This window comes from Amblyomma maculatum, chromosome 3 (genome assembly GCF_055883805.1).
Source record: "Amblyomma maculatum isolate TAMU_Amacu chromosome 3, ASM5588380v1, whole genome shotgun sequence".
In the NCBI taxonomy this organism is placed as follows: Eukaryota; Metazoa; Arthropoda; class Arachnida; order Ixodida; family Ixodidae; genus Amblyomma; species Amblyomma maculatum.
This window is the reverse complement of record NC_139346.1, coordinates 188,124,350-188,150,899: the sequence shown is the minus strand read 5'-3', so window position 1 is coordinate 188,150,899 and position 26,550 is coordinate 188,124,350. Positions and strand designations below refer to the sequence as shown.

Genomic DNA, 26,550 nt, shown 5'->3' with positions numbered 1-26,550 from the left:
GATTAATTTAAACCACACGGGAGTGCACAACACAAGGCATTTTCCAATCTTGCCTCCAGCAAAATGCCGCAACTGCAGCTGGGATCTGATCCTACAACAGGGTGTCTAGCAAACCATTTTAAAAATTCTTGACTTTTCCAAGTCAGGGTCCAGGGATTTTAAGCGGCAGTTCGTAAACTGGCCAGAATTCCACAAGGAGAGCGTGTGTTCCCACGCAAGTGTAGGCTTCTACCTGGCCTACACCGATAAGAAGAAACTTTGCTGTGCCGCCTGTGGGTTGGTGTAGCATTTACAAAGCTTTTGTGATAGGTATGGCAAATAGCCCTGCATGTACAAACTGCGGGTACGACGAGACTATAGGCCACATTCTTTGTAAGTTCCCCATATACAGCGAGGAAAGACAGTGTCTATGCCATGCACTGGAGCATCTAGATGGACGCCCACTGACTGAAATTACGATCCTAGGTCCCTGGCCACGGCGATCGTCTGCGGTGAAGGCCTCCCAGGCACTGCTCCGCTTTATGAAAAGCACAGGACTGATCAAAAGGTTATGATTTTCTATGTTACGTGATATGACTGTGACGTGATGTGATGTGACATGTCTGTGATGTGACATGTCTGTGATGTGACATGTCTGTGATGTGACTATACTGTCTTCACCTATCCCTCTCTCACCCACAACTTTTATACCCACCTACCCCTCTCCCCCAGTGCAGGGTAGCAAACCAGTTCCTTTACTGGTTAACCTCCCTGCCTTTCCTCCTCGTCTTCCTCCTCCTCCTGACTTTTCCAGATGACCATAGACGAACAGTTCACAACGAAAAGCTATTTATTAATCATATTCTGCAATTTACAATAGTGAAAAGGCTGTCGTTAGTGCTAATGGCAGTTAAGAACGTCAAAAATTTAATGAAAATTGTAAGCGCACTGATGCCAGCCTCAGAACATGCGACCACCCACCACGCAAACAGCCAAGCCAGTTCAATCCAATATGGCTACGCACGCATTTGGCAGCACAGCTAGCCGATCACTTTCGTACTGGCTGCTGCCGGTGCGGTTATTCCTGCATTTTGTAGCATACTACTCTCACCCAGCGCTTCCACATATTTTACTGAGTACCCACCTCACGTGCATATTGGTTCTGTTATTGTGGCAGCTCAGCCATGCGCTGGCATCAAAGTAATAAATTGTGCCTCGCCTTGCGGCGCGGCGGCCACATACTGGACAGACAGTACAAAAAAAATCTGCATGAATAACATACCTATTTAATGTGCGCCAGCTTGATATGAATGTGCACTGCAGAATATATCTACCATTTTCCCTGACCTGGTGACATTTTTTATGGTGTCCCTGAGATTTCATTAATTTTTCCTTGTGCATAAAATTTCCCTGACAATTTCTGGTTTTCCCGGTTGCTAGACACCCTGTACAACCTTGTATCAGCAGCCGAAAGGAAAAGCCATTGAGCTACACCATTTAAGAGTCAGAAAGATATAAAATACCTATCAAAGCTTACAATATTCAAAGTTGAATGCTTTGACACATTCTTTAATGGTAACATCTAGCAAACAAAAATGACAGCACCATACAACACAGCAAACAAGGTAAAGAAACTAATCACAAAGCACCTTTTCATGTTAAAGCTGCACCTAGACTGCAAGCTGTACCACAGTATATTAGACTTTGTGCTTATTGGACCTCTGAGGTTCTTTAACATGCATGTCAGTACATGGCTGCTCACGTAATAAGTCCTCCCATATCAGGAAGTGAACCCTCAACTTGCGCTTAGCAACGGAACATCAAGGCTGCTAAATCACAGCAACAGAGCAACACGAACGAGCTACTCTCATCAGTAGTATGCTATTGTAACAACAACCTGTGCACTCACACACGCATACTCAGCTACAGAACATGAAGGCACACTGCAGCTCAGTGTGCCAAGGGCATTTTTCACAGCAAATTTAAACTGATACAAACTGGGTGCTGGATCCTTGCCCCAGAGTTCAGCTGCAACATGTTTCAACCATATCACTGCTGAGAATGGCATTCCTTCGGGCTAGTTGGTACGATTCCTTTTGTGGGTGCCAGCTTGAAGATGAAGGAGACATGGAACACATTAATGTCTGTGCAATGTGTTCTGTGTCTCCTGTCTCCCTTGTCTCAAAGTTCAAGCTGGCACCCACAACAGGAATCACTACGGAAACAGTGGATCACCAAAATGTTTGGCACATGCAGCATACCCTATCACATTTGAGAATCAAAATCACAGCCAAGTGCAGAAGCAAGAGCCACAACAATGGTTTAGCCCCAAAACAAGGATACAAAGAATCTTCAGGTGGCATGCTGACATCCCCGTAGTAGATGTACCTCAGCAGAGTGTTGAAGGACTGAAGGGAGGGAATCATTTCACCAATGGCAATCTGAAATTTGCAGGAAATCTATAAGTGGAAAACTTAAAACTTGCCCACCCAAAATTGAAAATTGACAATGTGAAGCAGTTTCTTTCCTTTCACAGGCTTCTTTAATAGTCTAAAGTAATACAAAACCACAGGTGGACTCGAGCTGTGGCAGTGCATTCTTTCATATGGCCTGTGCACTGGCAACGGGTACAACTGGAGCTTTTCTAAGCGAGTTGCGCTCTCTGCCGCCGTGAGAAGCGTGGCGGACATACCCCAACCTGGCCACTTGTTTCAGTGGTGGCAGTCAGTGCATGCCTGGCTAGGTCAAATTTAGAATAATATGACCTTGATGAATGCTAGCAGTAGAGCTAATGCTCTAAAAAATGCAGATGATTCATGTAATTCGTGAATTTCAAAAGAGATATTATATTATTAATGCGATAGCATTAAAGGCTCCGTTCGCCGAAAATACGGCGCCAGTGTCGGCATTGGTGTTGTGAGCAAAAAAATCATAAGCATGACACAGGCAGGCGGTGGTTGGCAGCTGACATGGCCATCTGAGTTCCTTACGTTTAACACTATCATTAACCGACTACTTTCAACACTCAAGGACATCCCAGATTACACAGCTGCATGGTTTTTGGGCTGCTCAGTGCCCGCTTAGTGCAAATAGCAATACCAAATGCGCTAAATGTGCAAAAGAAACACAGCCAGCGCAGATGCCTTTATGCAATGTGCCACACCACTGACCACTGCAGAAATCGACTGCACTGTTTCATCTGCACTGCTACACTTTGATAAATTAAAGCATATGACAAGGGAATGCATCCAGCATGAAGTTACGACTGCTAACCGTTTGTATTTTTCAGGTTGCTGCTGTGCACATCACAGAATAGAGAGAAAAGCTCATGTTAAGTAGAAATGAGAGGGAACACAAAGTGGAATGTAGCTAGGCTGCCACACAAACCCCACATGCATCAACAGTAATTATGGTGTTTTTTCCGGAGCAAACAACATCACAGTATGTTGTTTAGCCTAAAATTCCTGCACTGTCCCCGATGCCTACTAAAAAAAAATAAAGGCTGTCAAAGGTAGAGGACATGACGGCCATGATGGTGACGCTCTCCAGAACATGCGATCCATGTTTTCCAAATGGGGAGAAAAGTTCACCTTTCTGTAACTTAAGTACACTGCTGTTATCATTGCACGTTTTGATACTAGAGATTGGCAAAAAGACTGAAGTATATTTCACCACTGGCTCCCCTCCCAAAGCATGACAGGATGTTTAGCAATGCTTAGATCTCCTTCATCCCAAATAGTTAAAACTAGGGGTGCCCGAATATTGAAATTTTCAAATATGAATCAAATACGAATAAGGGAAAAGAATGCCTTCGAATATTGAATCGAATGTCAAATATATCATCAGACGAAAAAAAAATTGAAAATTAGAAAATAGCACACACTGTTTGTCTCGCTTATCTCAGAATTCACATGGTATTTTCAAGTAAAATTAGACTAAAATTGGACAGAAGTGTACACTGAAAAATGCAGTATAAATTTTATACCATACACTGGTGCTTTCTACAGGAAGGACCTGCACGAAACACAATACAGCAGTCATATCGCTGCTGAAAACTCTCTTTAATTCGGAATTCAGGAGACCAGAAGAATTGACCGAAGATTTGAATTATCAAATGGGCCTGAAAAAACTGCCAAAAACCATTTAAATCACAGTAACTGTATGTGACAAACACATGCACGATGGTTGTCTGCATCTGAGAAAAAACGAAATAAGAATGAAGTTATTTTTTTTCCCCCGGTTTCGCCACGTGCTTCGCTTTGCCCACACTGTCGGGAAGGCACTCTTCGCAAAAAGGCCCTGTTGTTTTGGATATGCTTCACTGCAAAGTCCATGTGTTCAAGCATTGCGGTGAAGCGCAAAATCTGTGGTGAATTCGAAAATTTTGAATGTCAGATTTTTGAATACAAATACGAATCTAATAAAAAACATATTTGACTTGTATTTAAAATTTTGAATATCTATTTACATACCCTTAATGAGAACTAATTTAGGACTCCTGCTTTCCACCTGTTCATTTTCTATTCCGGTCACGGCATGCCAGAGCCGAATGTACAATTCATGCAGTCGGCTTTGCCAAGCTCTCTGAAAACTGCATTCGCATTTAGTCTTCAGTTTGGAAAGTGGCCTACCTGCCTCCTGGCCCACTTTCTGCATCAGAATGAAATGCTTTATATCATGCCTTCCACATGAGTTAACCAAGTATAGTAGTGAAAGTGACTTTGCTCTTTCTATTGATAAATTTCAGTTGATTAGATACCCTTATTACAGAAAATTCTTTCAGTTCAAAACAGAACAAGGCACACTGTCAAAATGTGACAGTGAGCTATTTTAAGTGGCGGAAAAAAAACTGTTACTTAATGTAGCACATTAGGCTGGGCATTAAAAGTTTCACAACATGACTATAATGTTTTAGCTACCTTGGCCTAGACAGCCTGTTCATTTTGGTCTTTCTCAAATGGATCCACATATTTTTGGAAAATAAGTGCTGGAGCTTACTTACGTTCACAGTGTTGTGGTCCGGCATAAAAGACCTGAACATGGCTTCAAAGTAGCTGCACCGAGCCACGAGAACCGACTTGTGGGCTGGGATTGGGTGTCCGTCAAGCAACAGAGTAATGTCACAAAACTCTCGACCCGTCTCCTTCAAGAATATCTCCATGTCTTGCTCCAGTGTTGTGCCTAAGTGACAAATGGGTTGATCTGAGGCTTTGCAAACAGGGCAACAACAAAAATACAGTTTCTAATCCACTGCATCTTCTGCCAATACTAACAAAGTTATTCCTGCCTAACTAAACATTTATGACTGTCACACAAAGTTACCCTCACACCTCTTCCTTTTAATAACAATTTATAAAGCCCAGTTTGCAGAATGCACTATGCATGTTCTATTTACTTGCAGATAGGCTGACAAGCTCAAGCTCTTATGAATCTGGGACAGACAAACATGACAGCCACAGCCAAGGTAAAGTGTAAACCTGGCTTGAAACACACTGAAATAACCAAGGGAGCAACACCAATGATGCCAGTGCGGAAAGCCTTCCCTTCTGACCCCCTTAGAATTTTATCATAAGTGTAGCAATCTCTGTAAAGATTAGTTCTGTAACGATTAGTGCACAAAGGTTTTGTGAGCCCTCCTTTTTGAAAGGAGCCATACAAAAGGTTGATAATGCTAATATGATGATAAGCAAAGACTCCCTCCTTTATGCTATCACTGCACTAATTGTGGCTTTGTCGAAAAAAAAATTAAAGAGCACTGCAGAATCTGCATTGGAGTAATGCGAAAGCACGGATGCTGCTTTCGGTTGCTTCTGGTCGTTTCTAGTTGCTCAATTCACTTCTTGTTTGCCCATTTTAGTCTTTGATACTTTCAAATTGCGCGCCAATCTGTTCCTATGCCCTTTTTTAGCTCTACTTCCGGTTGCGTGAGGTCACAATCTCTACCTCACATAATTAAATTCTTATTTACCCATTTTAGTCTTTGGAACTTTCAAATTGCACGCCAATCCCTTCCATGGCCTTTTTTCGGCTCTACTTTCGGTTGCGTGACATCACATCCTTGACGTCATATCCACTATGGCACCCCTTTTTCTTTTTCCGCTTTCCTTCCCACCTTCCTTCCTTCTCTTATGACGTGGTTCAGGTGTCCACAGAACAAGTGTGGCAGATACTAGGCCTTTCCTTTCCTATGAACCAGTTATTCTAATCAATCACCTAATTAACTTATTGGCCTAATTATTTTTTCAGGCACAACATTACATCACCCTCTATCGATTAACACCACTCATTAACCTCTACTTCTCAGTTACTCACAACTGCTGCGGACACAATTTTGCGGACACGTTCTCATGGGTGGACATGGTCTGCAGACACAGTGTGCGAATAGAAATCTGTGAACATAGCAAAGTAATGCTTCCGCATTAAAAATAAAACTCCTCCAGTCACTTAGCCATGCAACAAGCTGTGCCTTTTCAGTGAACCCACGCCCTTGGGATCACCCTGACCACTGAGCCACCATAGTGGGGCAGGTGCTTTGATATGTTGTGTGCAGTGTTGGCCAACTTCATTGAATGGTGAAGGATTGGAGCTTCTGTTTATCGACTACAAAGTACAATCTACATATCTATTTTGTTTTTTTGCGGGAGTACATTGCTTTAGAATACCCTTCATAAAAAAACACCCTACAAATGGTGCCTTTATAAATAATGACAAAAACTTGGACTGCTTACCTGCATAGTCAAACAGTGGCTCAAGCAATGATCGTACAGAAGGCATCTGTCGTCGCCGTATGATCTCCACCATAAGTGGCTGGGCGATCGTCTCAAACTCCTTGCTCATGACGATCTGGTTGTAGGTACTCTCTTTTACTATGAACTTCAGGCAGAATTCCTGCATGTAGAAATAGCACAAAAATATTAAAAATACTGCGACATCCAAAATGGTGGTACTCTCAAAACTCCAAGATTTCTACTATAGTACAAACCCAATGCAAAGAACCAGAAAATTACATAGCGAAATCCTTTTTTATTGGCAACCTCATTAAAGGAACAAAACTGAAATATTTCTGAAACAGATATGGTTTTTACTAAAATAAATAGCAAAAGGAAGCCCCATCAGGAACAAAAAAAAAAAAAATGCAAATAAAAGTAGCAGCACCGAAATACTATTTGTACCGAGAAAAATAGATGAAGAAAGAACAATATCACCATTATTTTTAGTTGATACTGATTACACCGACAACCAACCTTGATAAAGTCCAGACGGAGGTCAGATGCATTTTGCAGGGCAACAAGAACATTGCGGTGGTTGATGGCAGCCTCAAGGTACTGCACGCACAGATGTTCCAGGCGCCTCATGTGGAACTGTTAATGCAATGTACAAGGCTTGTGTGAATGTGGATTGGTCTACCCACTGTTACACAAACTACACACTTATAACTTAACGCGAGGCAAACAACAAGAAACAAACGCATGCAAAACCTCCCCATTGATTTGCATGAGTCTCAGCAGATGGGTAGACAATACAAATGTTATAAAAGAAGACTGATGAAGGCATTTGCACTACAGAAACCCAATGGTGCAAAATGGCCAAAGAAGTTGCAAACAGACACAGGCCAGCTGTAGTTCCAAGGATTTTTCAAACTTTCCAAAGCATAATTTACCAAGAAATTTCCCAAGACTTCTTTAGCAGTGACATCAACATACTACTGATGAAGCAGATTAATTATGACCACATGCCTGCAGCCGTATCAAGTACAGCTGCCGAAATCTTTAACTGACATGCGCAATGGCCACCTTTTCTGTACTCCTGCGCATTAAGCCGCATAAAACTTACCGGAAAATCGGGATTAAGCAAAGGCTTGGTGAGCCCTTGTCTATACTTGATTTTTCGCAGATTAGCTCCTCTGTGATGCTCAGAATCAGAAAATGCAGCCCTCACACACACACCAGTTAAGGATTTGGGCGGGTGTACATCAAAGTAGAGAACTGGGCCACAGTTCACAAGCTCCTAGCACTTCACCCTGCCAAGATATTGGGGAAGATGGTACTACACCTCTCTTGATACTCAAGCATGATAAAAGCCACAAATTTTAGATTCTCTAGCTAGCTACGAGTAATATGCCACACATAAAATGACATTACACAGAGGCAGTTTCAGCAGTTTCAGTGAGCTACTCATTTTTAAGGTGTCAGAGAGGCTAACCTGAACAGCCAGCCTGTAAACGTCCATCATGAGGAGGACAATGCGGTCACTCATGGGGTCGCGACCTGAACAGAAGAGGAAATAAGAAAGATACAAGGCATAATCTTTTAGAGGTGCTGAGATGATGGTCTCAGGCTCTAATATCTATGATACTATATCGGTAGCCAGGAGCACAAAAAGGAACAAGTTGAAATAATGAGCAGGCTGCAACTAAACCTATGTTCAGACATTCATACATCAGGGGAGTTTCAGGTGAAGCTGCACTAGAAGTGAGCAGATAAACATTTTATACAAACACGCCCTCACAGTAATAATTCTGCAATAATTTGGCTAAGTATGCAGACAGCAACCTTATACTAAATAACAATGTATTTTCACTTATTTAGGTGTCAATTTTCAGGACACTGATGATTCAGAGTTGTGCAATATTTTGGACTTTGTTGCGGCACCGTCATGCACCTTATGAGAATGTGTACACATTCACAAGCAAGGTTTCAGACTTGTATATATATACAACCCGACAGGTCAATTTTTTGGCCAAAAGTTATGAACGGGCTAGCTGCACAGTTCAAGATGACTTTTTCCAGCTGAGTAATGTGGCACGCTGAATTCAATCTCCCCATGACTTGACTTGGACAGATACGGCATGTTTTCTGCCTCATTGTTTTCACTCCAGATTACAGCATGCACCAACTTTCTTTTCGAGGTCCTATGTGATGATGATAGCGAAAGAATCACAGCGTACAACTTTAAGCGCACAACTGCGCTGAAAGTGCAACATCGATGGAATCTTTTGCAGCTTGGACAATCCTATCACTGACAGGGCTGGGAGTGGGAAAGTTGTAGGGGGAAGGAGAGTCTTTTCAGAGTCGTCTGCTTCTCACATGCTCCCGTATAGTGTGTGTGTGTGTATGTGTGGGCAAATCTTACACTGAACATATTCATGCAGAGTAGCATGAATATGTTGCAACGGCAGAATTTCTTGCCCATTCAGGGCATTGTTCATGCAGACTGCACAAATTGTATCAGTAGCATGCAATGTGCCGTGGACACCTGCAGTTTGGATTGGCTTAAATAAAAGTTATAATATCTCCACTAGAGTGCAGAATATGGCAAGGGGCGAAATTAGCAATCTTATCTAATGTGACCTAGGTGAGGCGATATTTTAATTTTTTTTTCCCTAGCAATGCTAAACACAACTTCATAGGTTTATTGCACCTGCTTCAGGCAACTCACTAAAGTTCACAGCTCCCAGACCATGTTCACTGCTTTTCATGTGCTTAAATGCAGCCTTTGCACATAAGCATGCATTTTATGAGTGTCTTATTCTACTCATTCAATTTTTACACAATTATATTAAACAATTTTAATCTCCATGTTTAGGTGGCAGTCACAGTGATAAAAAGGGTCTATTCTTCTCAATTTGGTCATGTTTGCTTAGTTAACTGCATGGGTAACGAACTAAGCCAACATACTTAAACCAGTATAATGAAATGTCAATGTGATCCCGCTTAATACGTTTCTTGGCATAATTTCTTTTCTTTTCTTTCTTTTTTTTGTTCCCAGCCAACACACTATAGAGGCAATGTATTTTCGTACGGCTAATACGATCATATTTTCACGTATTTGGATCATATGATTGAAAAATGTGAAAAACTCACGTGGTTATTTCTTTCCAAAAGGAAGCGAAAAAGTGCTAGAGAGGGAGGACGACAGTAATGGTGGTGGTGGTGGTGACTATAAGCTATTTTGGGGGAGGGGATACTGGTTGCGACCAATGTTGGACATCATATTATAGTGGCATCACTCTTGGCGACAAAGCCCTCGCTGTTGCAGCGCTGACCTTGGCAGCCTGCCAAGATGCTGCGCACACCGATAAAATATCTTCCATATCTCCACGCGTTTATCTTTCGATGAGGTTTCGTGAGGGGGCGATGCTCTTGGCGAAGTTTGAAGAATGCCATGCTTTGCGTGCTCTTTGCAGTTATGCTGAGGGCACGGAGCTAAGCTCCGACTCATTTCTTCGAGTTTCAGCAAAGCTTCTTTCCAGACATTATGGAACAAAACGCCCAGCGCAAAATGATAGAAAGCACGGTAATAAAAGTAAGTTCTTTGCCAAGTATGTTTCATTTGCAACCTCTTGGAACCTGTTGTGGATAATTCAATTTTTGGGTAATAAGTTTTAATTTTCAATCCCTATGAGAATCGTAACAATGAAATTCCACTGTATAAGAAAAATGATATGACACCACTTGTTGTCATGTGAATAAGCACATAAGCACTGCTGAAAGTAGTTTTAGAACTTAAAATTCCGAAGCACAGCAGAGTAGTCTAACAGTGTTCTATAAAGCTCACTGTAGTGTTGACATACACCTGTTACCTTAATTTACTTCTGCTAAGGATATCAGACTTCATAGTAAATCGTGCTTCATGCAAGGTTTGGTCACTGCACCAGCCCAATCTGAGTGCTAGTATAAAAGAACACCCATTCTAGACAGGCAGATTTCACAGACTTTTTCAGCTGTGGTTATGAAATGATTATTATATAGACAAAAAATAACTTTACAGCTCTTTCAATGCATAGCTATTATAAAATATATCTAGATAAAGGCCAAAGCAAGTATCAAAGAAAAAGCATAAGAACTGAGGCAACTCAAACACTTTCAATCAAACATTCATGCAAAAAAAAAAAAAAAAAGAGAGACCGAGCATACCAGTACCAAAGATCTTCCTCACAAAGCATACTTACTCTTTTTTGTGGGATCAATTCGATCTGTGTAGATGTATGTGAGCACCAGTTCAAATGCCTCGGGAACAGCGTCTGGTAACCGCACCTGAAGCATGGAAGACGCCTGTGCTGTACTGCTAGCCCCCCAGTCCAGATTGGCTTCAGCCTGTGGATCGAACACAAGCGACCAATGTGCGCACAGACATTCAAATTCAATCAGCCTGCCGCATTCGCATTTCATGCAAGGAGTTGCTTAGCTGAGTATTTTTCTCCTGAAATGCAACTTATTTATCAAGCGAGGCAGCTGAGAGATTTCACTTTTAGGTGTAAGCTTTGCGCGTCATTTTTGTCACAATCCCACAGAGCCTCGGTTAAATTCAGCCTCCACTAATGGCAACTGACTCCAGCCAGCGAAGCAGTAGCCTCTGCGTTGCCACTTTTGGCAGAATGATGCCAGCTGTTGATGACTACAACTTACTACTTCGTTGGCAACCTTTATGTTGCACACAAAGTGCAAGCCCTTCAGATACCCCTTCATTTTGGAAAACAGCCGGAATTTCAATTATGCAATCCCTGGGCTGAGAAACTGATGAAAAAAAAAGCCGCTTTCTTTCTTCTATGCGACATTCAGAGGCCAGTGCACTTTTTTTAGAAACAATATACTGAAAAAGGGTGCGTTTGTGAAAAAGGGTATACTTTTGAAGGTTTAGTTGGTTCGACATTTCTTATAAAAAGGCCCCAAAAGTAATTTGCAGACAAAGACCACACAAGACATGAGACTATGTCAGTGCCTTGTATGTTCTCTGTATGTCAATAAAAAAAGTAGGGGTGTGCAAATATTAAAAATTCCAAATGTAGATATGCTTAAAACATATTCGAAGTTTTCGAATAATTGCAGATACGAAGAGACTGCCTACCCTTAATGCACTCAAGAAGCATGTTCTCTCTTGTGCTAGTTATCTTCTTTGACTTGTAGCTTATGATCAAAGAAGTGGTCTTGGCACTAATTTTCATATATGTCTTGCAGAACTGCTTGAGCTGTTTTGTTTGCTGTGTACAGGAGAAATAATCATTTCAAGCCTCATTCACACAGATAATTGAAACACAGGCCCCCTCAACAAAGCAGGACAGTACAGGTACTGCACAGGCAACGTAAGATTGGCAAGCACTTATGAACGTCGTGCCTATGAACGTCGTGTCTCTTGGTGAGATATGCGGCCTACCTGGGCTATTGCTTGGGCTTCCCGAGCTTTGCGAATCTTGTCACGAAGCCACGTAGAACGGGCAGCCACAAAAGCAACATGAGCAACAATGGAGACTTCCTCCTAAGCAGAAAAAGACAAAATGTGCATAGGTGTCGTTCGATGAAGACTAAACGAAAATTCAGGCAGCACTTCGTTGTGGCACTGCCTTAAATTTCACAAAAAAAAATAAGTTTGAATTTATTCTTACAACCTGGAGTTCATTGAACAACGAAGCAAAGCGGTGTCCTGAAAAACTTCATGCCTTTCATTTTTTTCCCCTTTCATCAGTTTGCGGCACCCAGGTGGAATGTGAAAGCCTGGTTCAACGTAAATGAAAAAAAGTTGAAATATTTCCGTAAAACTACCTTTTACTACAGCCAGAAAAAGGTAAAACAAAGATATATTTTCCAGAGGGACAACACACAAAGGCACACAAAGGCAGGATGCACTTAATTTACAAAGAACTTAGAAGATACAACATTCGCCCATAGCTGTTTCACCCCCTTGACAACACTGGCACTAGAACACTGTGCAGGTACCCTTCAACTTTATAAAGGCAAAAAGAAAAAAAAAACAATCCAAACAAGCTTTTTCACCTGTTGCTGTTGCTTTGAGCCATGGGTACAGCATGAATCGGTACCAATTAACCCAGCTCTCCCCCTTTCGTGCATTACTTGTATAGTTCACTAGGCAGAGTTAACAAAACATAGTATCCTGCAGCCAATATTTGTTTTTACAAATAGTTTCCTGGGCCACACTTTTTACTATGGTCACAAATGGTATTTCGTAGTTTATTCAATGTTGCTAGTGCATCTGTAATTAGGTATAGCGTGCTCAGCCCACAGGTTAATTTATGTTGCCCATCTGTATAGGTCTGTTTTTCTTCTTTTTTTTTTTGTGTGTTAAAGCACTACAAGTGATCACACAAGTGTTAAGACGACTTTGCTGGGCTATGAACATCCGAATTAGTGCTTTTTCGCGCTAAACATGAATTGAAAAATACAACCTGATCACGCTCACCAGACCCACAAGAAACTGGACGTCGCAGAACTGTTGAGTCTCAAGCAGGCGCCCAAAGTCATCGTGCAGCGTGCACTTGGGGTAACAGGAGAACTGGAACCGGAACATCTCACGGCTACGCACATTGTTGTCTACTGTGCCACCAAAAATATACTGAGCCTCCCCAACCACTGCAGCTGCATGGAAGAGGCGGCCCGATGGAACCTGTCGGCAAGAGACGCCTCTGTCAGAACTTCGCTTCAAGCTCAATAAACCACGATGAGAGAGCACAGCGCTCTAGTGTTTAGTGCATTTACATTCTTAGTGTCTAAAATATCGATATTATTATGTATGGTAAGAACTGGACACTTAAATTTTGGCACATTAGTTCTAGAGAAATGTTGAAGGCGAAGAGAGTCTCATGAAAGAAAGTCTGCTTTTAGGCTTACTTTGGGGTACTAAGCGTATCATCTCAGCTAGGTAAATAGCAAATATTTCTTTCCTCACTAGTTAGTTTGAGATGCACAAAATATCTTTCTTCAAGAAAGGACTCTTCCCAGTACAAGCAGAAACAACAGAAAATCAGAATGAGACCGACCCTCACTGCAAGCTTACCTCACTATCTGGGGACGGCTGAATGATAGACCATGTCTGGGAATCGAGGTCAAAGCTGAAACATGCAGGAGAGTTGAAAATTTCATAAACAAACATAATTTCACAGTGTCTGCACATTTAGCACATGAGGACTCTACACTTAGATGCCAGGATTATGACACAAGGTTGCTGGACAGAAAGAACACCTTTCTGCACATTTCATTTCATCTGGAACATATTTTCCTTACACTGATGTTAACGCTGTAGTCAATTTTTCTGCTAGAGGCAGGAGCCCCTGTCAGCAAGGCCTCGAGTCTTTAGCTCCTGCTCCATTTTCTATGCACAAACAAAAGAAATCAATAAAATGATTGAATTTTGGCAGCAAAATTGTTACATACACACTCACCTAGTAGACATTATGCCTTGTGCTTATGTCAGACAGTGTGCGATCAGTACATGGCGCCAACAAATTTAACTTTAATTTAGGTGCCTCTGAAACACAACCCATTGATATTGATGTTTCTTTGTCACCGAGGCTCCAGTGCTAGCCTGTTGGAACATATAAGGGCTGGCTGGTAAAGTGCAATTAGTTGCACTGCTCCATTTTAAGTACATATAAAATGCTTGTAGATCAAGGCCGTCTGGTATCAGGCAAGCTATCCCCGCAGATTTGGCATATTTTATTACAGCTTTGGCTGGTTTCACAAAACTTCACAGTTTCCTCAAACGGTTGCCCAAACCTGACCGATAAAAAGCCCCAAAGTGGAGTGCCCACAGCATCCTTTCACTAAGCTTCAATGTTTGCACAGAGCATCACCCAGCACGATCCATCACTGGTTATCAAATATAATAAACCAAAAGATATGCAGAATTGAGTTGATCGATAAGAACACTGAATAACATATTCAGGGACCTGCGTGCTATTCATTGAGCAGTTGCCTCACCTTAGCCAATTAATGCTTCACAAGTTGCTGCTTCTGTCATGAGCAGCATTCAAGCAACCAAATAGTCCTCACTCAAACATGGTTGTAACAACATAGAAACAACTATAGTGAACTTCGAGGGAATGAGCGAATGAGGCCCGACAAAAATTTTCATGGTAGAAAAGTGAGAATCCACAAAGGACCGTGGAGAATCCAAGAAATCACAGCAGTAAGCCAACAAGAGCAACTCAAGAGGCCATTGCGGGGCACACACTAGAAATTCTGAAACCCATTTCAGAACAAGTTGAGCTCACCAGTGAAGGTCGTTGGGCAGCGTGCTGTCAGCCGTGCCTCCAAAGACATACAGGTGTCGATCGAAGGCAACCATGGTGTGGCCATAGCGCCGAGTGGGTGGCGCAGGTGCACCCCGCAGGATGTGCTCGGTGGAAATCCTGCTCCAGCTACAAGGAAGCACATTCCACGACACTGGTATTCTAGAACAACAAAAATGTTCGCAGCATGCTTGTGAGTGGAGAGTCACACAGCAGCCAGAGTGAACAAGTGCGCACAGCTCATCTCGCGAACAATGCAAAGTAAAGCGCAGAGAAAAAAGTTGGCACATTCTTTTTATTTTCAATGTCTTCTTCTGTTTTGCATTGTTTCTGATCAAACATCAAGTTTGACAAAGAAAGCCTTGGTTAGAACTAGAGAAGGAGTCAGGGTAAAAGGTGACCAAGAGGGTAGTGCCAATTATTTGCAGGCAAAATAGCCTTGTGAATAATAATGACTAATATTGACAATTATAGCCTTGACCATGATTATAAAATCATGACTGTATATAGCAACATAAAATGTTGCAATATTATTTAATATTCTCTACAATTGCATCCTTGGTTGTTGATACAGTTATTATCATATATAGTAGTAGCAACAAATTTTTATTCATAACCTTTCAATAATGTTAAACAAATCATAAAGCTGCCGGTGCAACCTCAACACAAGGAAGCAGGATCGTGATGCTGCCTTTTCTACCAATGAATGCATGCATGTCAACTGGCGATACCAATTTTATTCTAAGCAGTGTGACAGCCATCCACGCACATTTGAATAGAAGTCCCCTAGCCGTCTATAAAGTCGATCTATGGGGATCCGAATAGAAATCCCGCAGGCATCGATAAAGTCTGCATGTGCATGCACGCTTTGACATGGGAATGGTCCGAGTGAAACTAAATACTTGATTAGGTCTCCCTTCTTTACACCAAATGCACAGCGTGATGTGCATTGCAGCTATAGACCTTTTTACGAGCCTTGGTGAAATCGGTTTGACTGGGCTTTGGGGTGGGCTTGGCTGAGATCATCCTCAGTTTTCCCTGTACTACGAGCAAAGCCCAATATCTAATATGGCAGCGCCCACGAGCACTTTTTTGAAAAGGTCTATACAAGAACATTGTGTTCTACAGTTGCGATGTGAGCTGCATTCCCTCAACAGGCTGCTAAAGCATCAGTGCAAGAATGAAATGCATTAATCCAGTCTCAGTAAGGAACTGAGGGAGAACAGTCAATGCAGCCACCCATAGCAAAAATTTGCCCAAATATGTAGAGTTCAAATTAAAGAAAGCCGATAAGGACTGCTAGGTTCGCAGGCTTCTGTTCAGCAAGATAAGTTAATAGAAAATCCTCTAAGGCTTATTTACATTTAAAAAAAATCTTATGAATGTATGAACAAAGAGCTATCCTTCGAGATTACACTTTCAGATTTGCAAAATTCGAAAAGATTAAGTCCTATCGACGTAAATAAAAGAATTCACCCCATGCACTTTATCTCACTATTCGGCTGCCATGTACTGCAACACGCAGCGCCCCTGTAGGATCAGAATTGAGGGACTGAGGAGTCGATGCTCCTTCTCTTACTATTTGTCCTTGAAGTGGAATTGGAAAAGGCTGTTGGTGATCTTGGCACCACTCTGGCCGGAGAAGACAAACATGCTGTCCCGAGCTACTGCAACCGGGAAGTTACAGCACGTTGGGGGACAGTCACCTCGCTGAGGTACCTGTAGCACAAATACGAGCAAAATAGAAGCCACAGACCAAGGTGGCAGAAGACTTTGCCAAAACCGTAATTCTTGCTGTGAAACTATGCCTTGCACAGGATAAAAAAAAAACGGCCAAACTAGACGACAGAAAAAAATTGTTTTTTCAAAATTACCCGTATAACAAATGTGTCTATAACCTCAGTGATCTTCAGTAAGCGAAACTGATGACAGACTATTCTCTTTGTTCAAGAAAGATGCATACTAGATGCTACAATGGGTTGGACACAAAGCCACAACCTGAAAACTTGTGACTGGACATCATATTTATGGTAAATGAAAAATTTTATACTTAATTCTAAGCCTCGCCAATGTTCACCTTACTTGGCCCACACAGCAATTTATACTGCATAATTGATGTGAATGAGCTTAAGACATTATTAAAGAAATCGCTTCAACAATATAAGCAAAGCTGCCTATGTTGCCTCATTCAAATAAGTTCTATTTAAGCAGGGTACAGGGTTTAGCTCATGTCTTATTGATAACTTCTGTTAACATATAATTTTTTTTCACATTATGAAGCCACATGCAGCGGGCAATGAATAACTGTAGTTTAGGGTGAATAGTAGAGTAACTTTATTCGGGACAAAAAAGTAGATATTCCCCAAAACCAGGAAAACAGAGCTTTTCGTCAAATACTACTGAAACCTGTTACTGCAACATACAATAACAGTAGTGTTATTTGTGATTTGTGTCGCCTCAGAAGATGTTCAAATGAGCAGCCACAATGAAAAACAATACAGAAGCAACCTTGGCAAAGTGTAACTGCTCCGAAAATGAAATTGCAGCCCGCGGAAACAACCTACACCTCTAGCATGCACGAAAAACAACAAACATTACCACCCCAACAAGAAGAGCCCCAGGGGAATACAAAGTTAGCTCCCAGCAAAGATGTCGGTGATCTCTGCTTGCATGCGCTTTGTAAACAATGACCGCACTGATTCTTCTCAAGTTTGAAGCGTGTCCAACACGTCTTTCGTCCCCACATATGTTCCGGAGAACTGCTGCAGCAGCCTCCACTACGTCACCCGCCGTTAGCCAGTTCATTTTAAAATTATAAATCTCGTTTTGCATGGCCCAGTTTGGTAAAAGCAGGAAAAAAGAGCTTCATAATGTTACCGTCAGTCCACAATCAATAAATGTTTCGGTTTTCTCCATGTAACAGACTAAAAATTAACATTTTCATCTTCATTTTCAGAAAAAAAAATTCGTTAGATTGGGAGAGATCCCGAAACTGGTTTCGTTATTTCGAGTTAGCCAGAGCACTTCACGCTATGGGCGTCTGAAAGGGAATCGGGGTACCTTCGTTAAATCAGGTTTCGTTAAATTGAGTTTTGACTGTATGTGATTAATATAAAGCATTATCACAGTGCATTCTTCACTGCATTAAAATATTTTAGATTCTATACAGAAGAGTACCTATAAATGAAGTATTTCAATTAAGCATGTGCGAATATTGAAATTTTCAAACACGAATCGAGTACAAATATAGAAAAAAAAATGCCTTCAAATATTGGATATCTGGTCACTGAGAAAAACAAAATTTGTAGAATTCACATGGTATTTGCAAATAAGATTAAACCAGAATTGCACAGAAGTGTATACCCTACTGAAGGATCCAGAATAAATTTTATACATAATTCCACATACCGGTTTTTTGTACAGGAAGGACCTGCATTAAACTGGGTGGAGATGTTATGTTGCTACTGAATACAGTAAAATGTCCTTAATTCGATGTTCAAGGGGCCTTTCGACTTAACCAAAAACTAAAAATTATCGAATCGATCTGAAGAAACTGCCAAAAGCTTCGAATCAGAGTAATTTTATCTGATAAATACCTGCATGATGATTGTCCGCATATGAGATGAAAATGAAGTGATAACAACATTTTTTCCTGTTTTCGTCAAGTGCATCGTTTTGCGCACTTTGCCCAACCGAAAAAGTTTATTGACAACTGAAGGCTGGTGGGGAAGCTCCAAGAATGAAACTACATACAGCTGGACTTGCTCTCAACCTATCGATGGAAGCTTCTGATTATCAACACACCTTCAGCTACACACACGTCTAAAGGGTGCAGTTTCATTTGGTTTATGAGGTTTAATGTCCCAAAGCAACTCTTCGATACTGTACTGGCACACCTACTTTGCATTTGATTCACTTTGTAGATTGGCTGCAATTTTTCTTTTTTAATGTGCACTGGTATCACACAAAACGTGAATGTCTTGTGTGTAGTCTCGATAGAAATTTTGCTGCCATGGCCAGGATTGAGCCCGTATCCCTGGACTTAGAAAAGCCTATTCCAAATAGCCAATATTGGCTCCGGGGCGGCTGAATAAATGAACTTATGGTGTTATTAGTTTATGTGGCAATTGGCGGGACTGCGGCAGCAATCCCGCCAATAAACAATATTTGCAAATTAACAAGAATAAATTCAATGAGGTTTAACTGTAGCACTTTGGCTGGGGCACATGTTTTAACTAACGAAGCTTACATTCTCCAATGTGGTCTGAAATAAAATGGTCAACAACAGTGATTTGCCAGAACAAAGGCAGTTAACAAACAGAAATCACACTTAAGTGATAATTCTTAATAACTGCACCTGAAAATAAAAAATATACAGGTTTTCCGAGTGCAACTGAGCCATGTACTTTTCCCAATATATTTTCATTAGGTGCGTAGCACACTTTCGAGCAAAATGGATAACTTTGAGCAGTATTTGCATTTGTGCACTAGAAGGCACAAATCAGCCAGATTAAAACAGCCTAATCTCGCATGCTTTGACAAACTCACTTCTTCCCAGGTCTTGGAGTCGCCTAGCAAAGAGACGCACCACATGTCATTGAGCCGTGCATTGCCATCATAACCAGCAAAGATCCAGAGGCGCCCATCATACACCGCTGCCCCATGGGCTGACCGAGGCACTGGCATGCTTTTATGCAAAATTAAAAGAAAAAAAAAAAAGGAAAAAGAAATGATTGCATGTTCATTCATCAGCACAAACAGGTGTAGCTGAAAGCCTCACCTCAAAAACTGGCATGTCTGTCCCAAATCATAAACATTCTCATTCAACATTTTTTGCAATAAGTAAGACTTTGTAATTTTAAAGAGGAATTAACATTTTGCCAATTAATAATTGAGTAACAATTCTTTATGTATTTATAGGCAAACATAACTTAACCTATCGCTATCTGATCGTTTCTCGCAACAGCTATTGGGAGCTTTAATAAAAAAAAAGTTCCTCAAAATACAATGGACATTAAACAGAGCATGTATTTTCCACTGGATGATGGTCAAAGGCAACTTCAAGGTACTGTTACTTCTGTTTTATCAAACTTAGATAAGCTAACATATGTTCCAACTTCAGATGCTTCAATAGCTGTTCTTGCCATGTGCACGACAGTCATTAAATTCTTATGCTATGCTTTGCAACAATGTCAAACACCTAGGAGTAACCCACAACTCTACTTCTCTCACTGCTGATGCAGTTACTCTTTTTTTTCAAGTATGTTATCAGCTTCAGTTAACTATTTACTTCAATTTCATTTATTCATTTATTTTATGCTGCAGATTATATTGAAAATCCAAGCAGGAGGGCAATGAGTAGAAATAACAAAATGGAAAAGCATGCAGCATCATTCTGTTCCCCTTCTTATGGTATGTGGAGAGAAGTAAAATTAAAATGTATCGATTTAAGCAAAGTATGGGGAAAGTGAAGTGGGATGATAGTGGTATCTAGGCATTCCACTTTGTAAATATAAAGTAAATGTATCTGAGACATACAAAATCAGTTCAAGTTACTTGAAGTATTATTACTTGAAGTTTAGCTAGTTTAACAAAAGGGGCTTGTAATTTAGTGAATGAAACCTTCTTTCCTCCAAAGCATCTTGTCATTGCATTGTGTACTTCTGCACATTTGTACAAGTCTCCTTACACTGATATTCACTACAAAGATCCATTAAAATAGACTTTTATGCATTGATTGTTCCACAAGCCAAGGTGCAACTTGAAACTTAGCAGCAATTAGCAACTGTTACTAAACAGCTCCAGTGATATTATTACCAGTGCTCTTCTAGCACAGCCATGATAATGAAGCCAATGACTACATCAGCTGGCCAGAAGTTTATTTCACATAGTTTCTTTCACAAGACAACAATGCATGACCATTCACAGCTGTATGCTGGCCAGGCCACTGGCAAAGCATCCAGTCAGTCACATATCCCACTTTAACAGCTTAAATGTATGTACTCTATTGCACATTTCAGGAGCCAAAAGGACAGCCGGAGGTATGTGCTTCAAGCTGAACAGTGATTGAAAAAAGCTTTACAGCATTTTATGAGCACTTCATGCATAAATGACATAGTCCTACTCCACACAGTAAAGACTTAACCACACTTGCCAATGAAAGAACTCAATAAATATAGTTAGCCTGGCAGCAGTGCCTCTGTAGTGATTCTATGGCTTCTCTCTCCTGTGTTGCGTTACTGTAATAAAAATTTCATCACATTAGAGCTGGATGTTATACAGCTTACATCAATAGGTGCGCAAGCATCATTTTTTTTTTTCCACAATGAGCTCCCGACTCATAGCCTGTTATATTCTTTCCATATCTTTGCCACTTCAAAGACTAGTTTTGCTATAATAAACACTTTCACTGCATAAATTCAGTCTATATATAACATATATAATTGAGGACTTTTCAAGCAGATATCAAAATATGCAAACCTGCAAGTGAACAAAAATCAGGGTGGCACATACCGGCCCTCAAACTTCCATTCCGTCCACTGACCAGTAGTGAAATTGTACTCAAAGAGGTCATTCTTGTTGGCTAAGTTTGAATTGGAGTGAATGTCTCCTGTGTAACCACCTAGGGAATGAAATAATGCGCAATGTTACAAATGTTTTATGACATAAATAAGTGAATTTCTGTTAATTTCTAGAGCAAGATGAGCATATGCATCTACTCGTACATCCATGCATCTGCAATCAAGGTGAGCAGATTCGAATAATAGGCACTAAAAAATTACCCATCAGCCCATTTACCCAACAAAGTGGTAAGTGGCAACAGCTCCCATATGCAAAGAAATATTAAAGCAAAAAATGAATAAGAAACTCCCAAGCCTTTCACTTTCTCCTGAAGCGAAGAACTCGGAAATAGCTCTTTCAATAGCTGTTAACACAACAGAACACTTGAATCTGCCTCCTTTACTTTCTGCAATGACTTGCAAAGCATTAACTACAAGGCAATGCCAAAATTCTTGTTAATGTAAATACTTAGGTAATTACTTTACATAAATGGCATTTTTATACTCGATAGCTAGCTCTGCACATTTTATGAATAAACATACAAGACACTACAAAAGAGAGAAAAAAATACAACACTCTCTAGGCACAAATTTGATCCTGCTCAAAAGAAAATACAAACTCACCAAAAACAAACATGCTTTTTTCATGAACAACAGCAGAATGGTGGTAGCGTGGAGCTGGTGGATTTCCTGTGGTAAATGCCCTAGAGAGATGCAGTGACAAAGCATCTTCAATTCTCTTAAAAAGTGTCACTGAAGGAGCAAAGCCAGCAATACAAGAAATGGCTTGAAACTTGCCTTCCCCATGACTTGTCTCGGACATCAAAGCGCAGCAGATCGTTCAGCATCTGCTTCCCATTGTCACCGCCAAAGACATATATTGCATCTTTGTATGCCACGACGGTATGCTTGCTTCTCCTGCAATGTTTGCATTTTGATATCAAGAACAAACTTTTATAAGGAGTAACCTGCCTCATGTCACAGGTTGTCCATATGGAACCAGCACCTAAGATTCCTTTGATAAGTTGATAAGATGGCTTGTATGGCCTGGCAAAAACTAAAACAATTCCAGGGAAAATGCCCCTCAGAGAAGTAAGTTTCGAAAGATGGAATAACTGCAATTAGCAAGCTATTGTGGCAAGAGACCATGAAAGAGTGATCATTTTAGTCTAGCAGGCACTCTGAATTAAGCCTCTAAATGAGAATTCATTTTTCCTCCAATAAACGTGTTACAGAAGGCCATAGAGAAGGGTCCTGAAACTTGGCTCTTCAGAAACCTGCGGCACCTTGAAGTGGTTTCTGGGATTCTTCAAGCACCTTAAAAGCATTCCTAAGGACCATTTCATTTGCAAGTGCAAAATGGTTACAATTTCAGCTGCTGTGACATGAGAACCCATTTTGAGAGGCTGTGGTGGCTCGCACTAGTGACCAGAGCGATGCAGCTTCAAAACAGAAATTTTTCACAGTGCCACTTGTCACTAAGTTCACTCGACTACTTGCATGTAAAACCCACCTTAACACCCTTCATTTCTTTACTCATTTTAAATCAGAGCTAATAACACTAACTTTTCATTGCAGAATTTTTAACTACACAGCAAGCGACTATTATGTGTATGTGTGCTCCTCTCTGCATGCATGTAGGGAGGAAGAATTGGAAGCCTAAGGGCATGTGGTGTTCCTTAGCCTTTTTTGAAAGCAAAGTTGAAGACTGAGAAGCTCTGCTTGAAAGCCTTCCTTTAAAACTGCATGACTACACACAGGTCACTGATGATGATAAACCCCTGACAACAAATGAAATTGTCATTAAATTCCTGATTGAAAGTGACATCTGTCAATTCCTTTGAATGCTCTGGACAATTTGCATTCACGAAAAAATGAGCTGCATCATATACGAGAGAACTGTCCCTGGCCAACTGCTGGACTAGAAACCCAATCCCAGTCTGGGTTCAGACATGCCAAGAGACAGCTCTAACAACTTTAGGCTAACCAACCAGCACACTCGCAGGCGTGGCATATGATACAGCATGCCTAAATATGTTGATTTCTTTGCTTTTCCTTCACTTAGTGAAATGAGCCGCAGCATACTGACCAGAACCAGCTTCTCTGACCTAGTCAAATTCTCCCTTTTTTTTTTTTTTTTCACGAACGGTTTCCAAATTCATATCAAATTAGGCTTTTGTCACCGAGAATATCAGTGCTTCACAATTTAACCCATGAGAACCATCACTGAAAAAAGAGCACATACAGCATAATGTGTTTACTGTGTGGACAAGGTGGTTGTTCTCACAACACTGCTCTCATGCTGCTCTTGGACAGGACCAGAAGATCAATTACCAGTGAAAATTGTATTTCGGCGAATAATATCTAATGATATGGTCATTCTGCGTAGAGGCTGTACTCCTCGAATAAACGCTACAAAAAATTGGAGAGCGCTTAAGCTTCACTTTTAAGAGTTCAACGCGAAAGCGTTTAAACCCTAATGCTTTGAAGATGATGAATGAATGGATGTATAAGGCTTTGAATCGGGCAGCGGCTCGCGCCATCTGTTGTAGCAGCGCCGTACGACCGAAATAATTTTCCAGTGAGCACCGCATCGCAGGAAAGCAAAGTGAAAATTTCCTTTGCTACTTACTCAACTATTACTTCCGTAATCAGTTTCCTGCTAATGACGCACCTAAAATTAGCCGACAGTCATAAGGCAATGCATACATTAGGGCCTGTATTCAGAGTTTGAGTCGTTATTGAAAGTGTCGCTATCTCCCCGACCTCCAGTCATCTGATTGGTGGAAACACTAGAACATGATGTTGCCACATCTTCCTGTTATGTAGTGACAGCACCTCGTTCCGGCGCTTCGACCAATCAGATGACTAGAGGTCACGTGAGATAGCGACACTTCGATAATGACGCAAACTCGAAATACGGGCCCAGGTCCACCTTTATCCAGAGAGAGAAGCAATACGGTTCTGTGGCGGAGTGGTTGCACACTTGTCTTGCATTGCGAAAGAACCGTGTTCGACCCTGCAGGTTTCCACAAAACTTTCATTGTTTCTTCTGATTTTCACTTTACAACCACAACACCGACACCGTCATTTCTGCAGTACGGGGCTCTAACACTATCACATTAAAATGCTGAGTCAAATCGTACTCAGCAGTTAGCACCATACTTGTTTCATTTAAATTTAGAGGGCCAATATTCAGAGATCCTGTCGTGGCTTTCATCTCTCACTCCCTCCCTTCAGTCCAGAGGGCCATAGAACTGAAGTCTGTATGTCTTACACGTGATGCCATGAGCTCTAGGATGGAGCACTATGGGTAGCTTCCACCAAGAGCACACGGTGCAGGTGGTAATAAGCAGATTAGAGAGATGTGAAGAATTACAACTGCTAGGGTGTAACTCAGTTTCACATTATGAATTGCTTTCATTATGCATGGATCTACACTGCAGCTCCATCACCAGTTTCTCCATTTAAAGAATAAGTGGTCAAAACAACTAGAAATAATCAAGGTCGCTATGCTGACTTGAGACACCGTAAAAACACACAGGCTAGGTGATAACCTGAGCAGAAGTGATACTGCTAATGGATGCAGAAATATGCAGTGGCTGAACACACAGCACTGCGAACTCGTTCAGAGTAGTGAAGTATCATGTGATCGCATTGTGCGCGATTGGTATGTAGTGTCACGTGATGCTGTGACGTGTGTGAATGGCAACGCCGAGAGGGGGAGCGTTGCACTTGTTAAGAAGTCAGCGCGCAGATCGCTCGTGCGGGTCTCTTAATCTGTACGGCCCAGCATGCCGAATAAACATGTTGCTTAGTCGCTCTGCCTCTGCTTCGCTCGCCGCGGCTACAACAAGTAGAACTAAACAAAAACACACATAAGTGCCAACACAAGAGGATGCAACAAGAGCAATGACAAGCTACTGGGAGGCATGCAGTACTCACTTACCTTGCTCCTACGAATTCGTCACAGTGCGGCATCTGACGCCATCGATGCACAGTCTCGAAGGGCCCGAAGTCAAGAGTGAGACATTCCGCACTTTCCGGCCAGTTGTAATCGAAGTCCAAACCCGGGGGCCTCGCAATGGCCATGCCGGAATTTTACAATCCGACAAGCACACAGCAGTGTGACCTGCAGAGCGGGGAGGAAAGGGCTTGAAGACTATTGTTTTGAAGAGTACAATCGATTTTAAATGCCAGCGTCCACAAGATACGCGCATTCATGCAACAGCTAAGCACAACAATGATGAAGCCGTGCAAAAACATCTCACAAAACCTCCTGGAAGTGCGAAATGAAACACCGAAATAAGCGATACGCATACAGGCACATCCACAGATTCGCCGGACTTGTGCAACAATTCAAACGAGAATCTACTTTCCAACAATTAGCAGCAAATCAGGCAAATCAAACTGGAGGCGAATGTTTGTTTTTTGAAAGTGACATAGATATGGTAGCCCACCTACGATCTATGAAAAAAAAAAAAAAGAAAGATGCCACGATGAGGATCTGTGCAGCGATGTTGCTGGCCTTCAAACCATTTTCATGCAGCCAAAAAGCTCATGTTAATGTCGAGCAGCTCTTGGTTGAAATAAGTTTGCAAATTAAAAGTGAGAGTCCTTCTCGCCTTAAAGAGTGGACACGATGACACAAGTCAACTTCAACTACCTTAGAACTACCGTACACATCCCACACCACGGTGTCCCACACATCCCACGGATGACAACAAACCAACAAGCAGACAGAAAAGGTCAAATGGAGTAATAAAGCCGGTCGTGGAGTAAGACATGCACGTAAGGTGGCGTAACCGTTTGAGAAGCCGAAACCTCACATAACATCGCGTTTGAGTAGAGCGAGCGAAATGATCCAAGAAAGCTTGCTATTATAATTAGATCATCTTCAAACTGCAATTAGAAATTTTATTTACAGCCTCAGATATTCGGCCGGCCAGTTTCTCTCCACTTAACTACTGTTATCCGTCCACACCATCT

At 41.4% G+C, this 26,550-nt stretch overlaps 1 protein-coding gene across 3 annotated transcripts in view; it reads right to left on the bottom strand.

The window, feature by feature from the left end:
• Lztr1 (Leucine zipper like transcription regulator 1) overlaps positions 1-26,337 on the bottom strand; it is a 32,987-nt gene extending 6,650 nt beyond the window's left edge. Inside the window, exons 1-17 of one of the 3 annotated variants that reach the window (XM_084598987.1) lie at positions 26,228-26,337; positions 25,511-25,693; positions 22,360-22,479; positions 22,186-22,265; positions 21,515-21,623; positions 19,550-19,688; positions 16,581-16,720; positions 14,984-15,130; positions 13,768-13,822; positions 13,174-13,377; positions 12,133-12,234; positions 10,931-11,075; positions 8,182-8,246; positions 7,224-7,340; positions 6,708-6,867; positions 4,982-5,160; positions 2,323-2,420 (exon numbers count right to left, since the gene is read on the bottom strand). In XM_084598987.1, coding sequence (XP_084455113.1) covers positions 2,323-2,420; positions 4,982-5,160; positions 6,708-6,867; positions 7,224-7,340; positions 8,182-8,246; positions 10,931-11,075; positions 12,133-12,234; positions 13,174-13,377; positions 13,768-13,822; positions 14,984-15,130; positions 16,581-16,720; positions 19,550-19,688; positions 21,515-21,623; positions 22,186-22,265; positions 22,360-22,479; positions 25,511-25,653 — 2,003 coding nt within the window. In that variant the 5' untranslated portion in view covers positions 25,654-25,693; positions 26,228-26,337. The other 2 variants (XM_084598990.1, XM_084598988.1) reach the window with 2 other exon arrangements.
• Positions 26,338-26,550: the final 213 nt, after the last annotated feature.